At 39.8% G+C, this 18,772-nt stretch overlaps 1 protein-coding gene across 4 annotated transcripts in view; it reads left to right on the top strand.

The window, feature by feature from the left end:
• lrrc69 (leucine rich repeat containing 69) overlaps positions 1 to 18,772 on the top strand; it is an 80,457-nt gene that overhangs the window by 52,084 nt on the left and 9,601 nt on the right. The window contains exon 7 of one of the 4 annotated variants that reach the window (XM_072570263.1): positions 1,690 to 2,510. The exons of the other annotated variants lie outside the window; for them this stretch is intronic. Within the exon in view, the coding sequence (XP_072426364.1) occupies positions 1,690 to 1,797 (108 nt within the window). The 3' untranslated portion in view covers positions 1,798 to 2,510. Of the gene's footprint in view, positions 1 to 1,689; positions 2,511 to 18,772 lie in introns of those variants that run through there. 4 annotated transcript variants of the gene reach the window in all.

Genomic DNA, 18,772 nt, shown 5'->3' with positions numbered 1-18,772 from the left:
GAAATCGACGTTTCGGGCAAAAGCCCTTCATCAGGAATAAAGGCAGTGAGCCTGAAGCGTGGAGAGATAAGCTAGAGGAGGGTGGGGGTGGGGGTGGGGACAGAGTAGCATAGAGTACAATGGGTGAGTGGGGGAGAGGATGAAGGTGATAGGTCAAGGAGGAGAGGGTGGAGTGGATAGGTGGAAAAGGAGATAGGCAGGTTGGACAAGTCCGGACAAGTCAAGGAGACAGTGCTGAGCTGGAAGTAGGTGGCCAGTTCTCCTAGCTCAGTTTTTCTTTGATTTGGTTTGGTTTGGTTTTAGCAAGCAGTCAGTTCTTTGAGGCTGCTTGTCAAAGAATCAGTTACATGGAAGAAGGTTTTCCATACTGAATCTCTTTGCCATCTCTCTCCTGTAAGACCCTGTGTTTCATTTTCCCTTTTTTTTGCCAAGGGTTGTTTATGGGAATTGTTGAAGGAACTTGGAACAGCATCATTAAGTTGGGGTAGTCTATTGGGTTTTCGGATAAATTAAGTTATTCTGTATTCTCTTTTGTTTGTGTTTCATTCAGTATTCTGTAAATACATTATGTTTTGTTAAAAATTAAGGAGGATTGACTAGCTACATCACTCCTGGAAAATCCACTTTACACTTGCTTAAAGCAGCTAGAAAAATTAGGGTCTGAGTTGTCTTCTTGAAATGTTTTGACTAGTTCATAAGAGTATGGACTAATAATTTTTAAATCACACTGACCAATTTCGTACCTGGGACTTCCATTGGGTCATAACCGTAAAGAAAAACACTTGACTTAAAATGATCGCAAGCATCACCTCACCACAAATGGATTAATCATAGAGTCATGGGGATGTACAGCATGGAAACAGACCCTTCCATCCAACTCGTCCATGCTGACCAGATATCCTAATCTAATCTAGTCCCATTTGCCAGCACTTGGTCCGTATCCATCTAAACCCTTCCTATTCATATACCTATACAGATACCTTTAAAATGTTGTAATTGTACCAGCTTCCACCATTCTGTCTCCCAGCTCATGCCATACACTCACTACCTTCTGCGTGAAAAGGTTGCTCCTTAGGTCCCTTTTAAATTTCTGCCCTCTCACCCTAAATCTACACCGTCTAGTTCTGGACTCCCCCACCTCAGGGAACAGACCTTAGTTAACAGTCAACTGAGCTTTAACTGATGTTTTATCAAAAGGAACTTGTCATCTTTCACCTCAAAACTCCCAACCCCAGGAGATATAGAAAGCCACATACCTCCTGTTTCTAATTTAAATCTGTGATAAAGTTCACATATTGGAGAGTGTGTACTGATTGCAAAAGATCTCAAAGCATTTGATTTTGCCAATGCCTTTAAGGATTACAAAAAAATTACTGCCTAATGTATCATCTCAAATCTCTTATCCTAAGATACAGTAAAAGCTGTATATTGTGCAACCATGGATCCTGCACCCATCCCTCCCTTGAACACTCCCATTATGATTGTATGATTTTAACATTGTCAATTGGACAGCTGATGCACCCCAACAAGAAAGAGAAAGAAAAACTCTGCACTTATGAAGAGGAAGGTCAGTCATTTGATATAATATTTGCAGCCATTGGTGCGTATATTGTAACTGCATGTACTTTAGAGGTTATTATAGAATTATAATCTGCATGTGGTAAATCATCATATATGTATGAGCTGCAGGCAAACACAAGGGAAAGAGTGGCCCATGTACAAGCTCACCAGAACACAAGATCTCAGATGAATTCTGCAGCAGGGAACTCAGATGAGGACTTTAATGGGGCAACATAAAGCAGAAAATTGATGAGCATGCATAATAATATGCCTTGGTGCACCAGCTGGCCTACCAGACCACCTTTTATTACTAGAAAAGAATATGAACAAGTCTGACTCCAACATAACATAAAGGTATTAAGCAGAGCTTGGAGCATCCTTTCTATCGTGCAATCCGGAGTGAATTCCATGATGGCATTTGTAGACTCAGCTGTAATGGGGTGTCTGATTGCCTCTGTCTCAATTACCACTATAGCACAAGTGAAAGCTAACCAATGTCTTGAGTGCTGTAATGGAAGCCCAGAAGGAGGCGATAAAATTCATGCATCCATACTTCAATGCTGTCTCAAAGTATTGCCATCCTGAATGTAGCTGGGCCGCTTTAATGGGACTGCTGTACTTGCAAAACTGAAAAGATGGCCTTCATCATGTTCTGATGTACACATGGTCCTTCTGTCAGATGGTTTGAGGAGACCAGGATGATGGTGGTGCTGTAAATGATGTGACATCCTCATCGTCTTTGATTACATTCTGATGGCATATAAAGGGCTTTTACTGAGATGCAGCTAGTACCTTCGCTAGCCAGCGTTTCTGACACTACTTCCTGCACATTAGTGCTGTGCTCTTCATCCAGTCCCATTCTATCCAAACATGTGCATTAATCTACTGAGATTTCTGTCTCTGTGCTGGTGAATGGTGTGCAAGTATGATGTGACACTTTGGCCATGATTTGCCCCCTTGTCCTAGGGATGTCAGTGGAGAAGGAAATTTATACTCATGCCTCGGGAGAGACAAAAATAACTACTGAGAGGTAGCCTGGGACATTTGAAGCCTCCAAAGTGCCGAGGTCTAATATGCCACCGAATGTTTGACATGCTTTTGGATGAGTCAAGAGTGTGGTGCTGGAAAAGCACAGTAGGTCAGGCAGCAGTCGAGGAGTAGGACCTTTTGGATGAGGTATGCTCACCTCCACAAAGTATGTATTGACTGTTTAGCTATGATGTGCAGCTGAAATGACTGTCTTGTAAATGTCAACTGCCTCTCATGTGACTAACATATTAGCTACCTTTTCCATGGGTCTTAATGGTCTTAGGACCTCTTACCTCTGCCTCTGCCATATCTGCTCCCAGGAGGACCAGTTCCACCACAGAACACACCAGATGGCCTCCTACTTCAAAGACCGCAGTTTCCCTTCCCACATGGTTGAAGATGCCCTCCAATGCATCCCACACCTCTGCCCTCAAAACCCACCCCTTCAACCGCAACAAGGACAGAACCCCCTGGTCCTCACCTTCCACCATACCAACCTTTGCATAAATCACATCATCCGCCGACATTTTGGTCACCTCCAAATGGACTCCACCACCAGGGATATATTTCCCTCCCCACCCCTTTCCGCTTTCTGCAAAGACCGTTCCCTCTGTGACTACCTGGTCAGGTCCATGCCTCCCAACAACCCACGCTGCCCTCCTGGCATCTTCCCCTGCTACTGCTGGAATTGCAAAACCTGCGCCCAGACCTTCCCCCTCACCTCCATCCAAGGCCCCAAAGGAGCCTTCCACATCCATCAAAGTTTCACCTGCACATCCATCAATGTCATTTATTGTATCTGTTGCTCCCGATGCGGTCTCCTTTACATTGGGGAGACTGGACGCCTTCTCGCAGAGCACTTTAGGGAACATCATGGGGCCACTCACACCAATCAACCCCACCGCCCCATGGCCCAACATTTCAACTCCCTCTCCCACTCTGCCGAGGACATGCAAGTCCTGGGTCTCCTCCAGCGCCACTCCCTGATCACCAGTTTCCTCATTTCCCCTCCCCCCACTTACCCCAGTTCCAGCCTTCCAGCACAGCACCATCTTCATGACCTGTCCTACCTGTCAATCTTCCTTCCCACCTATCTGCTCCACCCTCCTCTTTGACCTATCACCTTCATCCCCACCTCCATCCACCTATTGTACTCTTGGCTACCTTCTCCCCAGCCCCATCCCCCTCCCACTTATCTCCCCACCCCAGAGACTCCCTGCTTACATTCCTGATGAAGGGTTTTTTGCCCATAATGTCGATTTTCCTGCTCCTCGGATGCTGCACGACCTGCTGTGCTTTTCCAGTACCACTCTAATCTGAATTTAGGACCTCTTTAGGAGACCCAGGACTTGCATGTCCTCGGCAGAGTGGGAGAGGGAGTTGAAATGTTGGGCCATGGGGCGGTGGGGTTGATTGGTGTGAGTGGCCCCATGATGTTCCCTAAAGTGCTCTGCGAGAAGGCGTCCAGTCTCCCCAATGTAAAGGAGACCGCATCGGGAGCAACAGATACAATAAATGATTACATTTGTTTCTCCTATGAGGACAAAAAGCGAGAGAGAAATCAGAGACTGTAAGCTGTATCATTTATGTTGGTGTAAGTCATAGTGACTGAAGTTTGGATATCCTGCACTCAACAATTTACCAACAATTCCTGATTTAACACCTTTAACATATGTTTAAACATAAGCCTTTTAATGTGATAATGATTAATAATGTGAAAGAAATAAATTTCTATTCAACAATAGTAAGAGGCTAATGATTAATATGCCATTGATAGTATTTATATATTAAATGGTTAGTGCTATTTACAAACCTCACATGTCTATCATAACTCATTACCTTTATAATCACTGAGATTATATTATGAAGAATTCTGTTGTGGTCCAACTTTCAATTAGTGCAGCATTAATGTTGGAACGTTGAATATGTTTGAAATTTAATTATCAATTTATAGTGCATCATATTTTAGTTATCATGTGAGACCAGCTGAAGCAGACAGCAGTGGGCAGTGTAGTAGCTCAGTGGTTAACATTGCTGCCTAATAGCACCAGGAAATCGAGTTCAAATCCAGCCTTAGGTGTCTCTCTCTGTATAAAGTTTGCATATTCTCCCCATGTGCATTGATTTCCTTCAGGTGCTCCAGTTTCCTCCCACAAGATATGGAAGGTTAAGTGTCCGTAGTGTCCAGGGATATGTAGGCTAGGTGGATTAGCCACGATAAATGTGGGGTTACGCTGATAAGCTGTGTCTGGGTAAAATGCACTTTGGAGTGTCAGTGTAGACTCAATGTGCCAAATGGCCTCTTTCCACACTTGAGGTATCCATTATTCTGACAATGGTGAGACAATGGTATAAGATATTGGTGTCAGTTTACTGGAACTTGTGTAATGACAATATCTTTTTATTCTGTAATGAAGAAGCCTTCTGGACTGAAAAGGGAAAGGGACAGTTTCAAAAACCAAGGATTGTGGAAAGCAAGTTACCTTACAATACTGTTTGTTCGAGAAGTGGAGGAGAAAGTTAGTTGCAGATGAGCTGGATCCAAGGATTGTATATGAATAGAAATTCTGCCCGGAATGGGTATCTGATTTGTCTGAGGAACAGTGACCAGTCGTAGATGACAAAGGTTTTTTGCTTGCCAACAACTTGTGTGATGGCTTCCAGGAACTGAACAGCTTGAGGATTTGAATATTTGTTCAGAAAACATTGGACATTCAGAAAGGAAGGAATTAATCTTGAAGTCTGAAGAAAGCCAGTTTATGTTACCACCTCAGTTGGAATAAGCAGTGGCTCTTAAGCAATAAGTTAGGAATGTCATAAGGGTGAACCACTCACCCAGTGCTTCCTATTAGCATGTGAAAGTACCTGGAGTAGGAAGATTTAGAAGCATCAGGTTCTAACAAGCCAGAAAGTTAATTTCAGTAGACAAAAAAAACCAAAGAACTGTAGATGCTGGAAATCAAATACAAAGTCAGAAATGACTTTAAAAACTCAGCAGGTCTGGCAGCATCTGTGTAGAGAAACAGGGTTGGTGTTTTGGGGTCAGTGACCCTTTTTCAGACAAGTTCTGAAATTCTGAATAGATCATTGGATCCAAAGAGTTAGCTCTGTTTTCTGTCCATAGATGCTCTTTTTTTAAATCCATTTTTGATTTTGTTCATTTCAGTGAATCCTGTGGACAATTGTGTTTGTGTTTGTGTGTGTGTGTTTGTGTGTGTGTGTGAGAGAAGTTGCATGTATATATTTGTAATAAACAATAATCATACTTAAGTACAGAAACTTGGTCCATAACTTATGTCAACTTGTACTAAAAGACACATGGATTAAGGGATTTTGCATACTTGTATAAAATCTTTAACTTTATGATGATACTGGGGATAGTGGAACGTGATTTCCACTGTGCTATCGCAGTGAGGTGGAATACCTAACATTCTGATTTTAAATATCTGTTTTCAAGATGGTTGATAGGATTGAAGTTAATTTTCTTTAACTAGTTCCTAGTTTTAACACGGCATATGCATATCCAATGTAATTTAATAGCAGAAGGAAAAACTTACTTGTTGCCTTTTGTTAGAAATTTATATTTAAGGACTATAAAGAACTGTAATACGGAACTAGGAGAAAGTCAGGACTGCAAGCATTGGAGATCAGAGTCAAAGGTGTGGTACTGGAGAAGCACAGCCGGTCAGGCAGCATCCAAGGAACAGGAGAGTTGACGTTTCGAGCATAAGCGCTTCATCAGGAATGCCTGTGATATGGAACTGTTTTGGGAATTGAAAGTGTTTTGATGGGACAAGTGACTTCTAGAAGTGGTGATTACCCATACTTACTAAACAGTCAAAATTGGAGATGTGCTGTGGTTTGGCTACTGTTCATAAAAAGTCAATTTACTTTGTGCAAAGAAAGCAAAGTAAATCTTTTGATAGAGAGAAATGATGGATTTAAGGCCAACAATTGTCCTGAAGCTTGCCTAGCAACACCCTCAGAAGTAAAGTTGCTGCTTCAGCACACACTTTGTTGAAGGAACACACCTTCAAGAAGCTGTCAGTAAAAATAAAGATATCTCTTTCTTCTAGAAAATAAGAAACACCACAGCAGAACAAGCTGCCTAGACCTCTTAGAGGCATAACTGTGGGAACTACAGAAAGCTCCAGATATCAGTATATTTATCTCTCTCATAAACTCTGAATGCTGACCTATTGTTTCTAATCCACTCTCATTTAAACTGTGGTCTGATGTAAATATGTCCCATATATTGCACGGCTGCTGTAATTTCAATGACGGGAAATTGATTGGGCCATGAGAAATGTCCCTTTTTTGTTATCCTTTGAGTTCAGACCCCTGACCCTGATGAAGAACTTATGCCCAAAATGTTGATTCTCCTGCTCACAGCTGCCTGACCTGCTGTGCTTTTCCAGCACCACACTCTCGACTCTGACCCTGTCATGACCATGGTTCAGAGCCTCAAATTACTGTGGACATTTTTAACTTGTAATTTCAAAATATGTTCTTGAAAGGAGGCTGAGCATTGTGTTGCACAGAATGTATGTATTTGTAAGAGTGATTTACCATGTTATCATTTTTCATTTCAAATGTGATGTAAATATAAACTGCATTTAACCATCATTGCTGTTGTATGACTCCAAATGTTAATGCAGCTTAGCTAAAGAATAATGTCGAGTGGTCAGTATTTCACATGATTTCATATCATCCTGATTACAGCTGGTCATTCAGTGGTAAATTTAACTTCACAACTATAGTATTTTGGGTGGCTAGTGGATAGAACAGAATAGGCATACTATGTCATTGACTACGACTCAGAAGTTATAGATATGCCACTTAAATATTTTACAAAATCAAACTTTTATTGAGTATAATAATAGTCAAGTAGTTGCATCAATTATTGATTGAAAATGAAATTGCATTTTTTAAAATATTAGTGTTATAAGAAATGAAAATCTTTAAGATGTGCAGAGTAATTGAGACTGGTGTGTGTTCATATTCAAATATCTGCACAAGTTAGGTCCTATTAACATTTTTTAAGAAGTGCCACAAAGTAGGGCAAGGAGACAGGTTCCAAATCCATTCCAGCCAGAACCAGAATCAATCCCATGCTGTTGGGAACAATTTGATTCACTGCAGCTGCCCAGCTAACTGAGCAAACTGCAGCCCTCCAAGGAAGCCAAGTTGCTCTGGCAATATATACTTTCACATGTATGTTGTAGCCTGGAGCTATAGCTAGTAATAGTAGAATCTCTAATTTCTTTCCATTGTATGGCTGACGAAGAATTTCTCCCACTCCTAATGGCTGCCAGTGTTGCCAGTTGATGCTCAATCAATTTGGCTAAGTTCTAAAAGCAACTTCCTTGGCCATCAAGTGATGGAGTGGGACTTCAACTAGAGCTTCTGGCTCAGAAACAGGGTGCCACAAGACTTCTTTTGTTACCTATTATGTAAAGCAATGTACCAAAGGATGTTAATGAATATTTAAGCATGTTGTGTCAACTATGGACCAATTACTAATACTTGTTCTTGGGTCAGAAGTTTGTGGATTCAACCTTACTCCAGGACTTGAGCATAAAACTTGAGCCTTATTGTTAAGTACAGTATTGAATGAATATTTCACCTTTACAAGTGAGGTCATGTTTTATGCTCTCTCAGATATGCATAAAAGATCCCATGGAATCGAAAGCTTGTTAAAGAGAACAACTTCCTTTTCTTATGACTTACTGCTGATTTTCTTCTACTACTATAAACCAAGTACAATATGCCCATGGTCACAGTCAAGGAAAGAGGATGATGGCAGATCCATAACTTAAACTGCAGTTCAGGTGGGAATAACATACTTAAGGCTGCATACTCCAGTCTTTATTTGAGAAAGCCATGGAAATGGACAGGCATTGTTAACCGGGCTGCGAAAAGCAGGAAATCATTTGTTTTCTCTGTGAGAAAGCAGGAAATCATCATTTTACTCATAGAAGGTAAGAAACTTCCATTGAGGCCAAGGAAGGTGGTTAGGATTAGGGTTAGAGCTAGGGTTTATGTCATGGAATACAGGCTAGAGACAGGGTATTAGAGCGAAAGGGAGGCCTGATTCTTCATTGGCTGCTTTTCTGATTAAGCCATCATGAAAGAAACTGCTCGCTCATCATCTTAAATGGCTCAAAACTGCATAAAAAGGGCTGAAGAGATCTAATGGATTAAGCAGAATATTTTTCAGTTCTAGGCTGTAAAGCTGAAGCAATGTGAACTTGTTTCTTGGAAAGGGTTTTACATTGTTTTGCAGTCATTTTCCTGGGAACCTTTTTAGGACCTGGCATCTGAGTACAAAACCAGCTTTGTATTACCATGAATCAAAAGTCACCATTCACTGATACAAAAGCAGCAGTATAGTTGACAATAGCCTTAACAATTTTCAGATTTATATAATCATTGCCTTTCTTTAGTGAGTGCTTATTCTTTAATGACTAAGATCATCAACATTAAGATTTCTGAAATAATTCTGTTGAAACGTTTATAGATGAATTGTAAATGTGTACCACTGAATGTGTTAAATAAAATGGAATCTGAAAATGACTACAGAACTTATGTTCAGTTTCAATGGTTTATTCACCTTGGTGCAAATTATTGACAGGATTTCATTAGTTATAGAAAAGTAATAATTAGTTTATCAGAGGCATGATTACATTCCTAGCACAAAGTAAGAAAAATATCTGTCAGCAAATTAGAAATGGTCATTTGTTATAGTGAACCTCATCCTAACAGATTATGTCCAATTTATATTACAATGGACTTCTCCTTCGTCTGATCATTTTAAGTATAACAAATAAAATTGAACAGAAGAGTTTAAGAGATGAGTTTTCTTCTATTACTCCACCTAAAATTGATTGGACTGCAAAGGAACAGGAGGTAAAAGTGAGCAGTATGCTCTACTCTTGCTTTGCTGCATGCAAATACTGATGGGAGATGGCCCAAAATCCATCTGCTAACTTTTGCTTCTACTGCTTCCGAGACCCAATGCTAGAACATTGGCACGTATGGTATTCATTTGATCTGTTGTGCTTATAATGTACCGAAGCATAGGAGCAAGAGGTCAACATTCAAACTATTGAACCTGACCGCCTTTCAATTAGATCCTGGTTGATCTATATCTTAATTCCATTTTCCATGTATTCTGTAAGCTTTAATATCTTTACCAAATAAAAATCCACCTAATTATGATTAAAACTTTTTAATTGATTAAGTTGTAATATCTTTAATAATTCTTCAACTGGCGTTCTAAATCCTAACCCTACTTCCTCACTTTCAATCCTATCCTTTTATATTTTCTCTTTACAAATGCTTATCCAAATTCTTATTAAGTTACAATTTTTTGCCTCAATAATAAATTGTGATGAAGCATTTTATGTTCTAATTTTATGCAAAAACTATGCCCCCAACCTCCCTTTCCTGGTGATCATCCTGAGATAATGTTTATATTTCTAATTTTATCTCACTTGTATGCCCCGAGTTGCTAATTCCTCAATTAATAAAAACAATGCTTCAATACTTACCCTCTCAAAACATTTGAGAATCTTAAGTGCATCTTTTAAATATCCTCTTAACCTGGCTTCTAATGGAGAAAAGCTCAATTTTTTGAGTCTTTCTTCAGAGCTTTAACATTTTTTTCTGATATTATTCCAGATAAATCTTCATCGTAACTTTCCATTGGCTGTAATATTTTTCCTGCTGTAGGGTATCAGAACTATATGCAATACTTCACCTTTGCTCAATTAATATTTTTTATAATTTAAAAAAAATTTGTTTCATGGTTTTTACTCCTTGCACCTTTTGAAGATCTAAGAATCTGCATTCCTGGATCACTTGGGTGGCACAATGATTCAGTGGTTAGCACTGCTTCCTTATAGCACTAGAGACTCGGTTCCACCCTTGGGCGACTGTCTGTATGGAGTTTGCATTTCTCCCGTGTCTGCATGGTTTCCTCCCACAATCTAAAGATGTGCAGGTTAGGTGGATTGGCCATGCTGAATTGCCCATAGTGTCCAAGGATGTGCAGGCTAGAAACTTAACCCTCTATTTTGACCAGAGACAACTTACTGAGCTGAAACCACTTGGTCCTGCTGAAATTAAAGATGTAAGCATACAGCAACACAAGGGTGTAATGTGGAAAATTTATTTGTAATTTATAGCCAACAAATGAACAAAACATGGTGAACAAAACGTAATAGAAGATTTGAATTTTTGCTTCAATGAGAAAAGGTATTTAAAAAAAAGCAAAGATTTTGGAAATGATTATTGCCATCTAAAACCAAGTTACCCAAAACTCATTGTAATGCTGTTTATACTGCTGCTTATTCAAACAGTGGGGGAGGTTAGAGTTTTAACGAATAGAGTTTATGTTGATGGTTCATAATTGTTTATCTATGGCTGGAATCTATGAATCTACCATAAATTCATGAATAAGTCGATAGTAATCCTTATTAAGTACATAAACCTGGTCAATACTGTCTATCAACCCAGGTCTATAAGTTACTTAGGATATCTTGCTTACTTCTATGAAATTTTTAACTTTTGTGATGATTTCAGGAGTAGTGAAGCTTGGTTTCCAGCAAGCTACCCAATTGAAGTGTAACATAAATGAGATTATGAACATGTTGGTTCATGAATAAGAGAACCACAGTCGGCAAATTAAGACATTCAGCCTAACCTATAGTTGAAGTAAAATTTACATGCTTTAACTCAGATGTATCAACAGATTGAGAATAAGATTCCTTGACACAGATTAAAGATGCGCTATAAACATTTCCATAGGAGCCAGTGCTGAGGTGGGGTGATCAACATCCACAGATTCAGGATACAATCAAGATGAATTTTCAAGGATTGTGGGATAATGCAAAAAAAAATCTATTTCAACAGAGCAGGTGTCTTAAATGTCCCTCAGTTGATGTGATGGGCAGCTACCTTAATCAGAGTCGAGAATGTGGTCCTGGCCCACAAGCCTCATTCCTGATGCCCGAAAAGCTGATTCTTCTGATCCTTGGATGCTGCCTGACCTGCTGTGTTTTTCCAGCACCACACTCGCAATGCTGATCTCCAGTATCTGCAGTCCTCACTTTCTCCTAGCTACCTGATTCAGCGATGAAGAATTCCTATGCAAAATAAATTCAGGATTTTAAGAAATATCTACAGAAGCTAATGGGCTATGTGGTTTAGCAGGAATGGAGTCCTCAGTGAAGTACCTACAAAAGAACATTTGCGTAACGTGACTTCATAGACTTAGTCAAGAACAGAGTCAAGGTCAACAATCAAGCCACAGAATTTTCTTAATCCAAAGAGATTATATTCTGGAAGAATTGTGAAACTTCCAGATTGCCTGAATTTGTCAAGTCAGACTTGGGGAAGCTAGGAATATTAGTAAGTGTAATTATATACAGAAATGGATAAAGGGCGAAGTTGTATAAAGTAACGGTTCTGAAAGGATAAATGTTGGAGACTTTACCCAATCAGATGATGTCATGAAGTCTTGGTGGAAAAAGGCAGAATATCTAAGGATCTTGTAGGTTAAATAAACTATATCCACACATCTCTTAGTATAAATGTCTAACTTTGTAATGTACCTTGTTCTTGATTGCGAATATGCAATAAACTACATCTTGGTTTTGAGAGCCTAATTTCATTAAGTCTCATTAGTAGTTTTCTTCTATCAATGATAGACCCCATTAAAGAAAGAGGATAGTGGCAGCCATCTACCCCAACCAAAAGCTGGTAGTGGTTGACATTGTAGCAGGTACAGTTGTGGTCTGGCACAAATGGCCACTTCTATAGTTCACATATGTTACAATTGCTGGGGCAATGTCTCAACCTGCAACCCCCTGTGTGCTAGAGGGCCTTCTATTGACCTTCCAGCTTTGAGAGTTCAACTGCCATACTGATTTGGGTGGTGAGTGGACCCCTGGTCACCAATTGGCCAATCAAGGCAAAAGTGATGTCAGGAACCTGTTCCTGACAAATTGCAGCCCAAAATACAAAATTTTGCCCAATATTGAAATGGAATTTTGTTTCTTTGCTGGTCACATATGAGCTAGCTACTGCTTACTTACCAAAAATGCATTTTAAGAATTATGTTTATTACAGGAGATCAAAGTAATTAAAATATTGCAGCAATTGATTTAATATTTTATTTATTCTTTTTGATGCCAATCTCACCTGGTTACGAGGGCCTGATGCTTGATCAGTTGTAAACTCAATTCCACATTCCCCACTTTCCACTGATAATCTTTTGCCCCTTTGCTTACCAAGAATTTATCTGCCCCATGTGAAAAATATTTAACAAATCTGTTTCCACCAAACGTTTGGAAGAAAGTTCTACAGACTTATGACCTTATGAGAGAAAGAAAGGTCATATCTTTTTCTTAAATGAGCAATGTTTGACTTTTAGACAGTGACCCCAGTTCTCGATTCTGTCACAAGAGGAAGCATTCTCTCCACATTTACCCTGTCAAGAGCTCTCTAGTTGCCTCTTACTCTTCTAAACTCCTGCAGATTTAAGCCCAGATTGTCCAACCTTTCTAAATAAGACAACCTGCCCATTCCAGGTATTGGTATAGTATGCCATCTTTGAACTGCTTCCTGTGTAGTTACATCCCTCTTTAAATAAGAAGGCCAACATAACACACTCAGTATTTCAAATGTTCAGTGTCATGTATAATTGAATCATAAATCCAGGACCCTGTTCATCTCAGAGCTCTGCAATCTCTTACCATTTAAGTAGAAAGCACTTTTATTCATCCACCTAAGTGGACAATTTCACAATTGCCCATATTATGCTCCACTTTCCAAATTTTACTCACTCACTTAACCAACCTCTATCACTTTCTGGTCTCCTTCACAATTTACTTTTCAACCTATCTTTGTTTCTTCAGAAAAGTTAGTAGCCATACCTTTGTTCATTCATCCAAATCCAATATGTATTGTTGAAAGGAGAGCCCAACACTAATCTTGGTGGCAGACTACTCATTACATCTTGTAAACCAGAAGAAAAATGCCTATTTTGCCTCCATACTATCTCCTATTAGTTAGACAATTTAGTTTTATCCATGCCAATGTGCCCTCACCCCACTCACACCATCTCAACCCATTGAGGGAGGCGATGGGCATAGTGGTAATGTCACTGGAGTAGTAATCCAGAACCACTGACTAACGTTGTGGTTCAAATCCCACCATAGCAAATGGTGAGATAGGAGTTTAATCAACCCTCCATTAAATGCCTATCTAATGACAAAAATAAGACCACAGTTGATTATCATAAAACCTATCTAGTTCACTAATTCCCCTGAAGGAATTCTGCCAGCCTTACTTGGCCAGACATATATGTGACTGAAGAGCCACAGCAATATGGTTGACTCTTAACTGCCCTCTGCGACAGTATAACCAGCCACACAGCCACAGTGAATCCTAAACAATGGAATAAAACTGAATGGATTGAATGGCAACAGCAAACACGGCCTTGTTGACCATTCAATGACCATGCTACCTGTTGGACAGTCCCACCAGTGTCGGTGATACAGTGGCGTACAGTTGCCCAGGAAGTGCACAACATTGGCTCCAGATGCTGTGGATAAGTAAACATCTTACTGGCTATAACCTCTTGCTCCCCCTCAGCAATCCTCGATGTCAGACACCACTTTCAGGAAGCACTGAGTGAGGAATGTACTTCATGTGGGGCATGTCAGTATCAAGAGCAGCTCACTAGTATCAGTACTGATTGAGCAGGCTATGTTAGAAAGGACGTTCCTCAAATTCTGGGTCTGGGGCAGGTGGTGAAGGAACAACAAGTATTTAAAACAGAGACAGATAGCTTGTTGCTTATTAAGTAGATAAAGCATTACAGGGAGAAGGTAAGGTTAAGGCACATAAGGATCGTGATCGAATGGCAGAGCAAACTTGATGGGCTGAATGGCTTGATTCTGCTCATATATCCTATTGGTCTGAAGGAAATGCCAAGTATGCTTTCCATATTAATCTGTCCATCAGATGTGTCTGTCCTTGACTTTATCAGTGAGAGTAAGGACCACAAAGTATTTGTGGAGAAGAAGTCCCAGCTTCATATTGAGGATGCCCTCCACTATGTTGTGTGATATTATCAGCTTGCTAAATCAGGCAGATCCTGATTTTCAGACAGATTTTGAATTCAAAACTGGATATCAATGAGGCACTATAGTCCACCAACACGGCATTATATTCAACCACAATCTGTAACCTCACAACTAGGTTATCTCTCACTCTACTAATATAATTAAACCAGGAGATTGATCTTAGTTTGGTGAGGAATGCAGGTGGACATGCCAGGAGCAGCACCAGACACACCTAGAAATGAAAACCGAAATAACTGCAGATGCTGGAAATCAGAAACAAAAACAGAAATTGCTTGAAAGCTCAGCAGGTCTGGTAGCATCTGTGAAGAAAAATCAGAGTTAATAGTTCAGGTCCAGAAACCCTTCCTTCCTGTACACCTGGCAAAACTAAAATACAGAAATGCTTGCATGGCAAGCAGCGGAAGCATGCAAAATACAGTGCAAAGCAATATGATGAGAGCTGCATTACCTCGCAAAATGTATGTACAGAAGTTGCATATTTGATGCTTCACAGCATTCAAATACATGTAACATCCTTGATTTTTCTAAGGCCTCATGTCTTTATAAAATGGTTACTCATCATGCCTCACTATTTTGATTGTACATACAGATATCAGCATGAGTCAATACAGGTGTCAGTCTTATGGCTATCCTCCTTTGATGTTTGCCTAAACTGGATACAAATTGCAGCATTTTGAATGTAGGAACTTGTAATAAAGCCAAAGGCCTTACAGCTCTTCTATTATAGATTTGAATTCAGCCAACAAAAGCAGATCTTGAATAAATGAAACGTGGACTTGTATGTAGCCGAATAGCTGGCAATAATATTTGTGTTATCAGCTGTTTTAAATCGAGTGCACGTGTTATGAGTAAATGCAGACATGCCATAATATTATTGCCTCACAGAGCGAAAGAACATTATATCAGCTGGTCTCATTTCTGACATCCTAAATGCAAAATTCCTGTACAACTGGTGAGCTGGCAAGAGTATATGTTAGGAATTGTGGGCAGCTGGCAGTGAAATTTGCTGCAACATCTGTTATTTTATTATTGCCTTTCACAGATGTACCATGAATTCAAAATGATTTTCCTGCCTAATGTATTGATTCACCCTTAATGCTTCTGTTTCTTATTTTGTTCCACTTAAAGTTATTAATGAGCTGCCAAATTTTAAAATAAGTTGTGTGTGTTAGTCAACAGTTGCAATGTTGTCATTCTGCTTTAATTGTACCTTTTTTTTGTATTGCAGTTGTTAAGTTAGATACTTTTCATCTGTTCAATTTGCTTTCAAATTTTCATCTTAAGTTGCCACTGAGAAAAAGGACAATGGTGCACAAATCTGTTCAACAGATACTTTCATTTAAAACCAAAATATTGGGAATTAGGAAACATCTGTGGCAGAAAATGAATTCCTGCTTCCAATTGGTGACCTTGCACCAGAACTGTATGTCGGTATCAATTCTTCAGAAAGATCATTGATCTAAAAGTGGTAATGTGATTTCCAGGATCTGCAGTATTTTGTTTTTGGCTTCAGTCATGTAGATAGATTGGAGAAATTGGCACTGTTATTTTTTGGAGAAGGGAGTGTTGAGAGGAGATCTGATAGACTCATTCAACATCAAGAGTGGTCTGGACAGAGTAAATAGGGAAAAACTGGTTCCACTCCCACTGGTGGAATGATTGAAAATGAGAGAACACAGGTTTAAGGTCCTTAGTGAAAGGAACAATTGCAACATGTGAATGTTTTCATGCAATGAGTGGATAGGATGTGGAATGAACTTCCTGAAAGAATGGTGGATGCAGGAGGGAATTAAATTATTATCTGAAAAGGAAGAATGTGTGGGGCCATGATGACATGGGTTGGAGTGGCACTTGGTGAGTAGTTCCTTTGGAGGGACAGCACAGACACCATAGGCTGAATTTGTGCTGTAATTATTCTGCACATCTGACAACTTGGTTTGTTGGTTTTATAAAGCCTGTCACCATAGATCCAGGTTAAAAATCACACAACACCAGGTTACAGTCCAACAGGTTTATTTGGAACCACTAGCTTTCAGACCGCTGCTGTTTCATCAGGTAGCTGTGGAACAGGATCATAAGACACAGAATTTATAGCCAAAGATTACAGTGTCATGCAACTGAAAGTTTGTTCAATATATCATTTCACTTGCATGACACTGTAATATTTTGCTATAAATTCTGTCTTATGATCCTGTTCCACAGCTACCTGCTGAACGACCAGTGCTCCAAATAAACCTGTTGGACTATAATCTGGTGTGGTGTGATTTTTAACTTTGTCCAGCCCAGTCCAATACCGGCTCTTCCACATCATGGCTACCATAGCCCCACACATTCTTCCTTTAGGTTGTCAAGAGCATATTTGAGTCATTGTCATTAAAATCTAATTTGATAGCACAAAAATAGAGCCCATTATGTGAAGAAAGACACAAGGCAGGTGGTTCACATAAATTCAAGCCTCAAAATTCAAGAAATATTTCTTTCCAATATACGATTATCCGAAGGCGATGGGCAGGCAGTGTTTTGTTCGGATAATTGATTATTAGAATAATAAAAGGAAGCCATACTGAGCATAATTGCGTTAAAAAGTATGTTTACTGAGTTTTTATTTCATTCAATCGCTAAAATTTGTACAAACACTGGATATCACTTAAAAATTCATGTTATTTCACAAATCAAAGCACTTTTTGTGTAAATAAAATTTGTTGAGGTGGAGGTCGGTTATTACTTTTCAAAGAAAATATCCAGCCGCTGTTGCTTGAGGTGCTGCTGTCTCTTTTTTAGCGAACAATAACATTTGACGAAGATGCATCAACTTAACGGCATCGACTTTGTCTTATGCTTCATACCACTCTGTGAAAAGTTGCAAACTGTCAATAGCTTCGTTAATGGGCACTGCAAACGATATCAGTTTCTGATTTTCCTTACCATCCACTGCGTCCATACTTTCCCGCTGTTCTTCAGTAACTACATTGATAATCTGATCACTGCTGAGCGTCTCTGTGCTAATGTCTTTGTCACAGTTAACCCAAGCATCGATCTCAGCCTCTACGAAGACTCGTAATCCCAGCTGTCTGCAGTTTTTGGTGATGTCAGTGGGTTGCCTTTGATCTGGATGCGTGTCCTTTTCACTGTCACGGCTACCAACACGCAAGCCATTGTACCAACACTCCGCAACTGTCGATGGCTTGATGCAGTCCCAAGATTCAGCAATCATAAACAATGTTTCCTTGACTGTGAATACCTTCATAATTTCCTGCACTCCTTTGTCTGCATTGTCTTCTCCAAGGACGGCACATAACATGTGACGGTGATAATTTTTTTTATTATTGCGATGATTCTCTGATCGAGCGGCTGTAACTTTGAGGTGGTGTTTGGTGGTAAAAACAAACACTTGACAACTTCGTCTGGTGATTCTAATTGGCTGCCTTTCATAATGTATGAACTTGCATTGTCAACAAGCAGAAGGACATATTGCTGGAACCCAGCGCTTGCTAAGTAATGGCAGGTACAAATTCTTCTTGAAACCAGGATGAAAAAATTGGATTTTGTGATTTGTACTTCACGGGAAATGACTTCTTGTCACAGTTCTTGAAGCAATGTGAATTAGATTAACGCCCGATGCAGACAAGCAGTAATTTATAAGTGCCGGTGGCGTTGACACAAGGGAAAATTGTAATGCAATCCTTCTGCACTTTATGTCCTGACACCAGTTTTTCTGCGCTGGATGCAAGTGTTTTGTCTGGCAGTGACGCCAAGACAACCTACTTTCATCGGCATTGTAAATTGCTCATGTTCGTAATTTCCGTCACAGATGATGGATTGTAGTTTCTGTCAGTAGGCTTCCATGGTGCTGTCAACCACGGACTTCTGCTGTCCAAGAATGCTGAGTTGCATAATGCCATGACAATGTTTGAAACGCTGTAACCAGCTCAATGATACGCTGTGACCGCTATGGAAACTGGCAGCTTTTTCTAGTATCATCGGGCCAGATACGGGAATCCCCTTTTCACGCTGCTGTGAAAACCACA

This window comes from Chiloscyllium punctatum, chromosome 5 (assembly GCF_047496795.1).
Source record: "Chiloscyllium punctatum isolate Juve2018m chromosome 5, sChiPun1.3, whole genome shotgun sequence".
Lineage (NCBI taxonomy): Eukaryota > Metazoa > Chordata > Chondrichthyes > Orectolobiformes > Hemiscylliidae > Chiloscyllium > Chiloscyllium punctatum.
The sequence above is the reverse complement of the archived record's forward strand: the minus strand, read 5'-3'. Positions and strand labels throughout refer to the sequence as shown.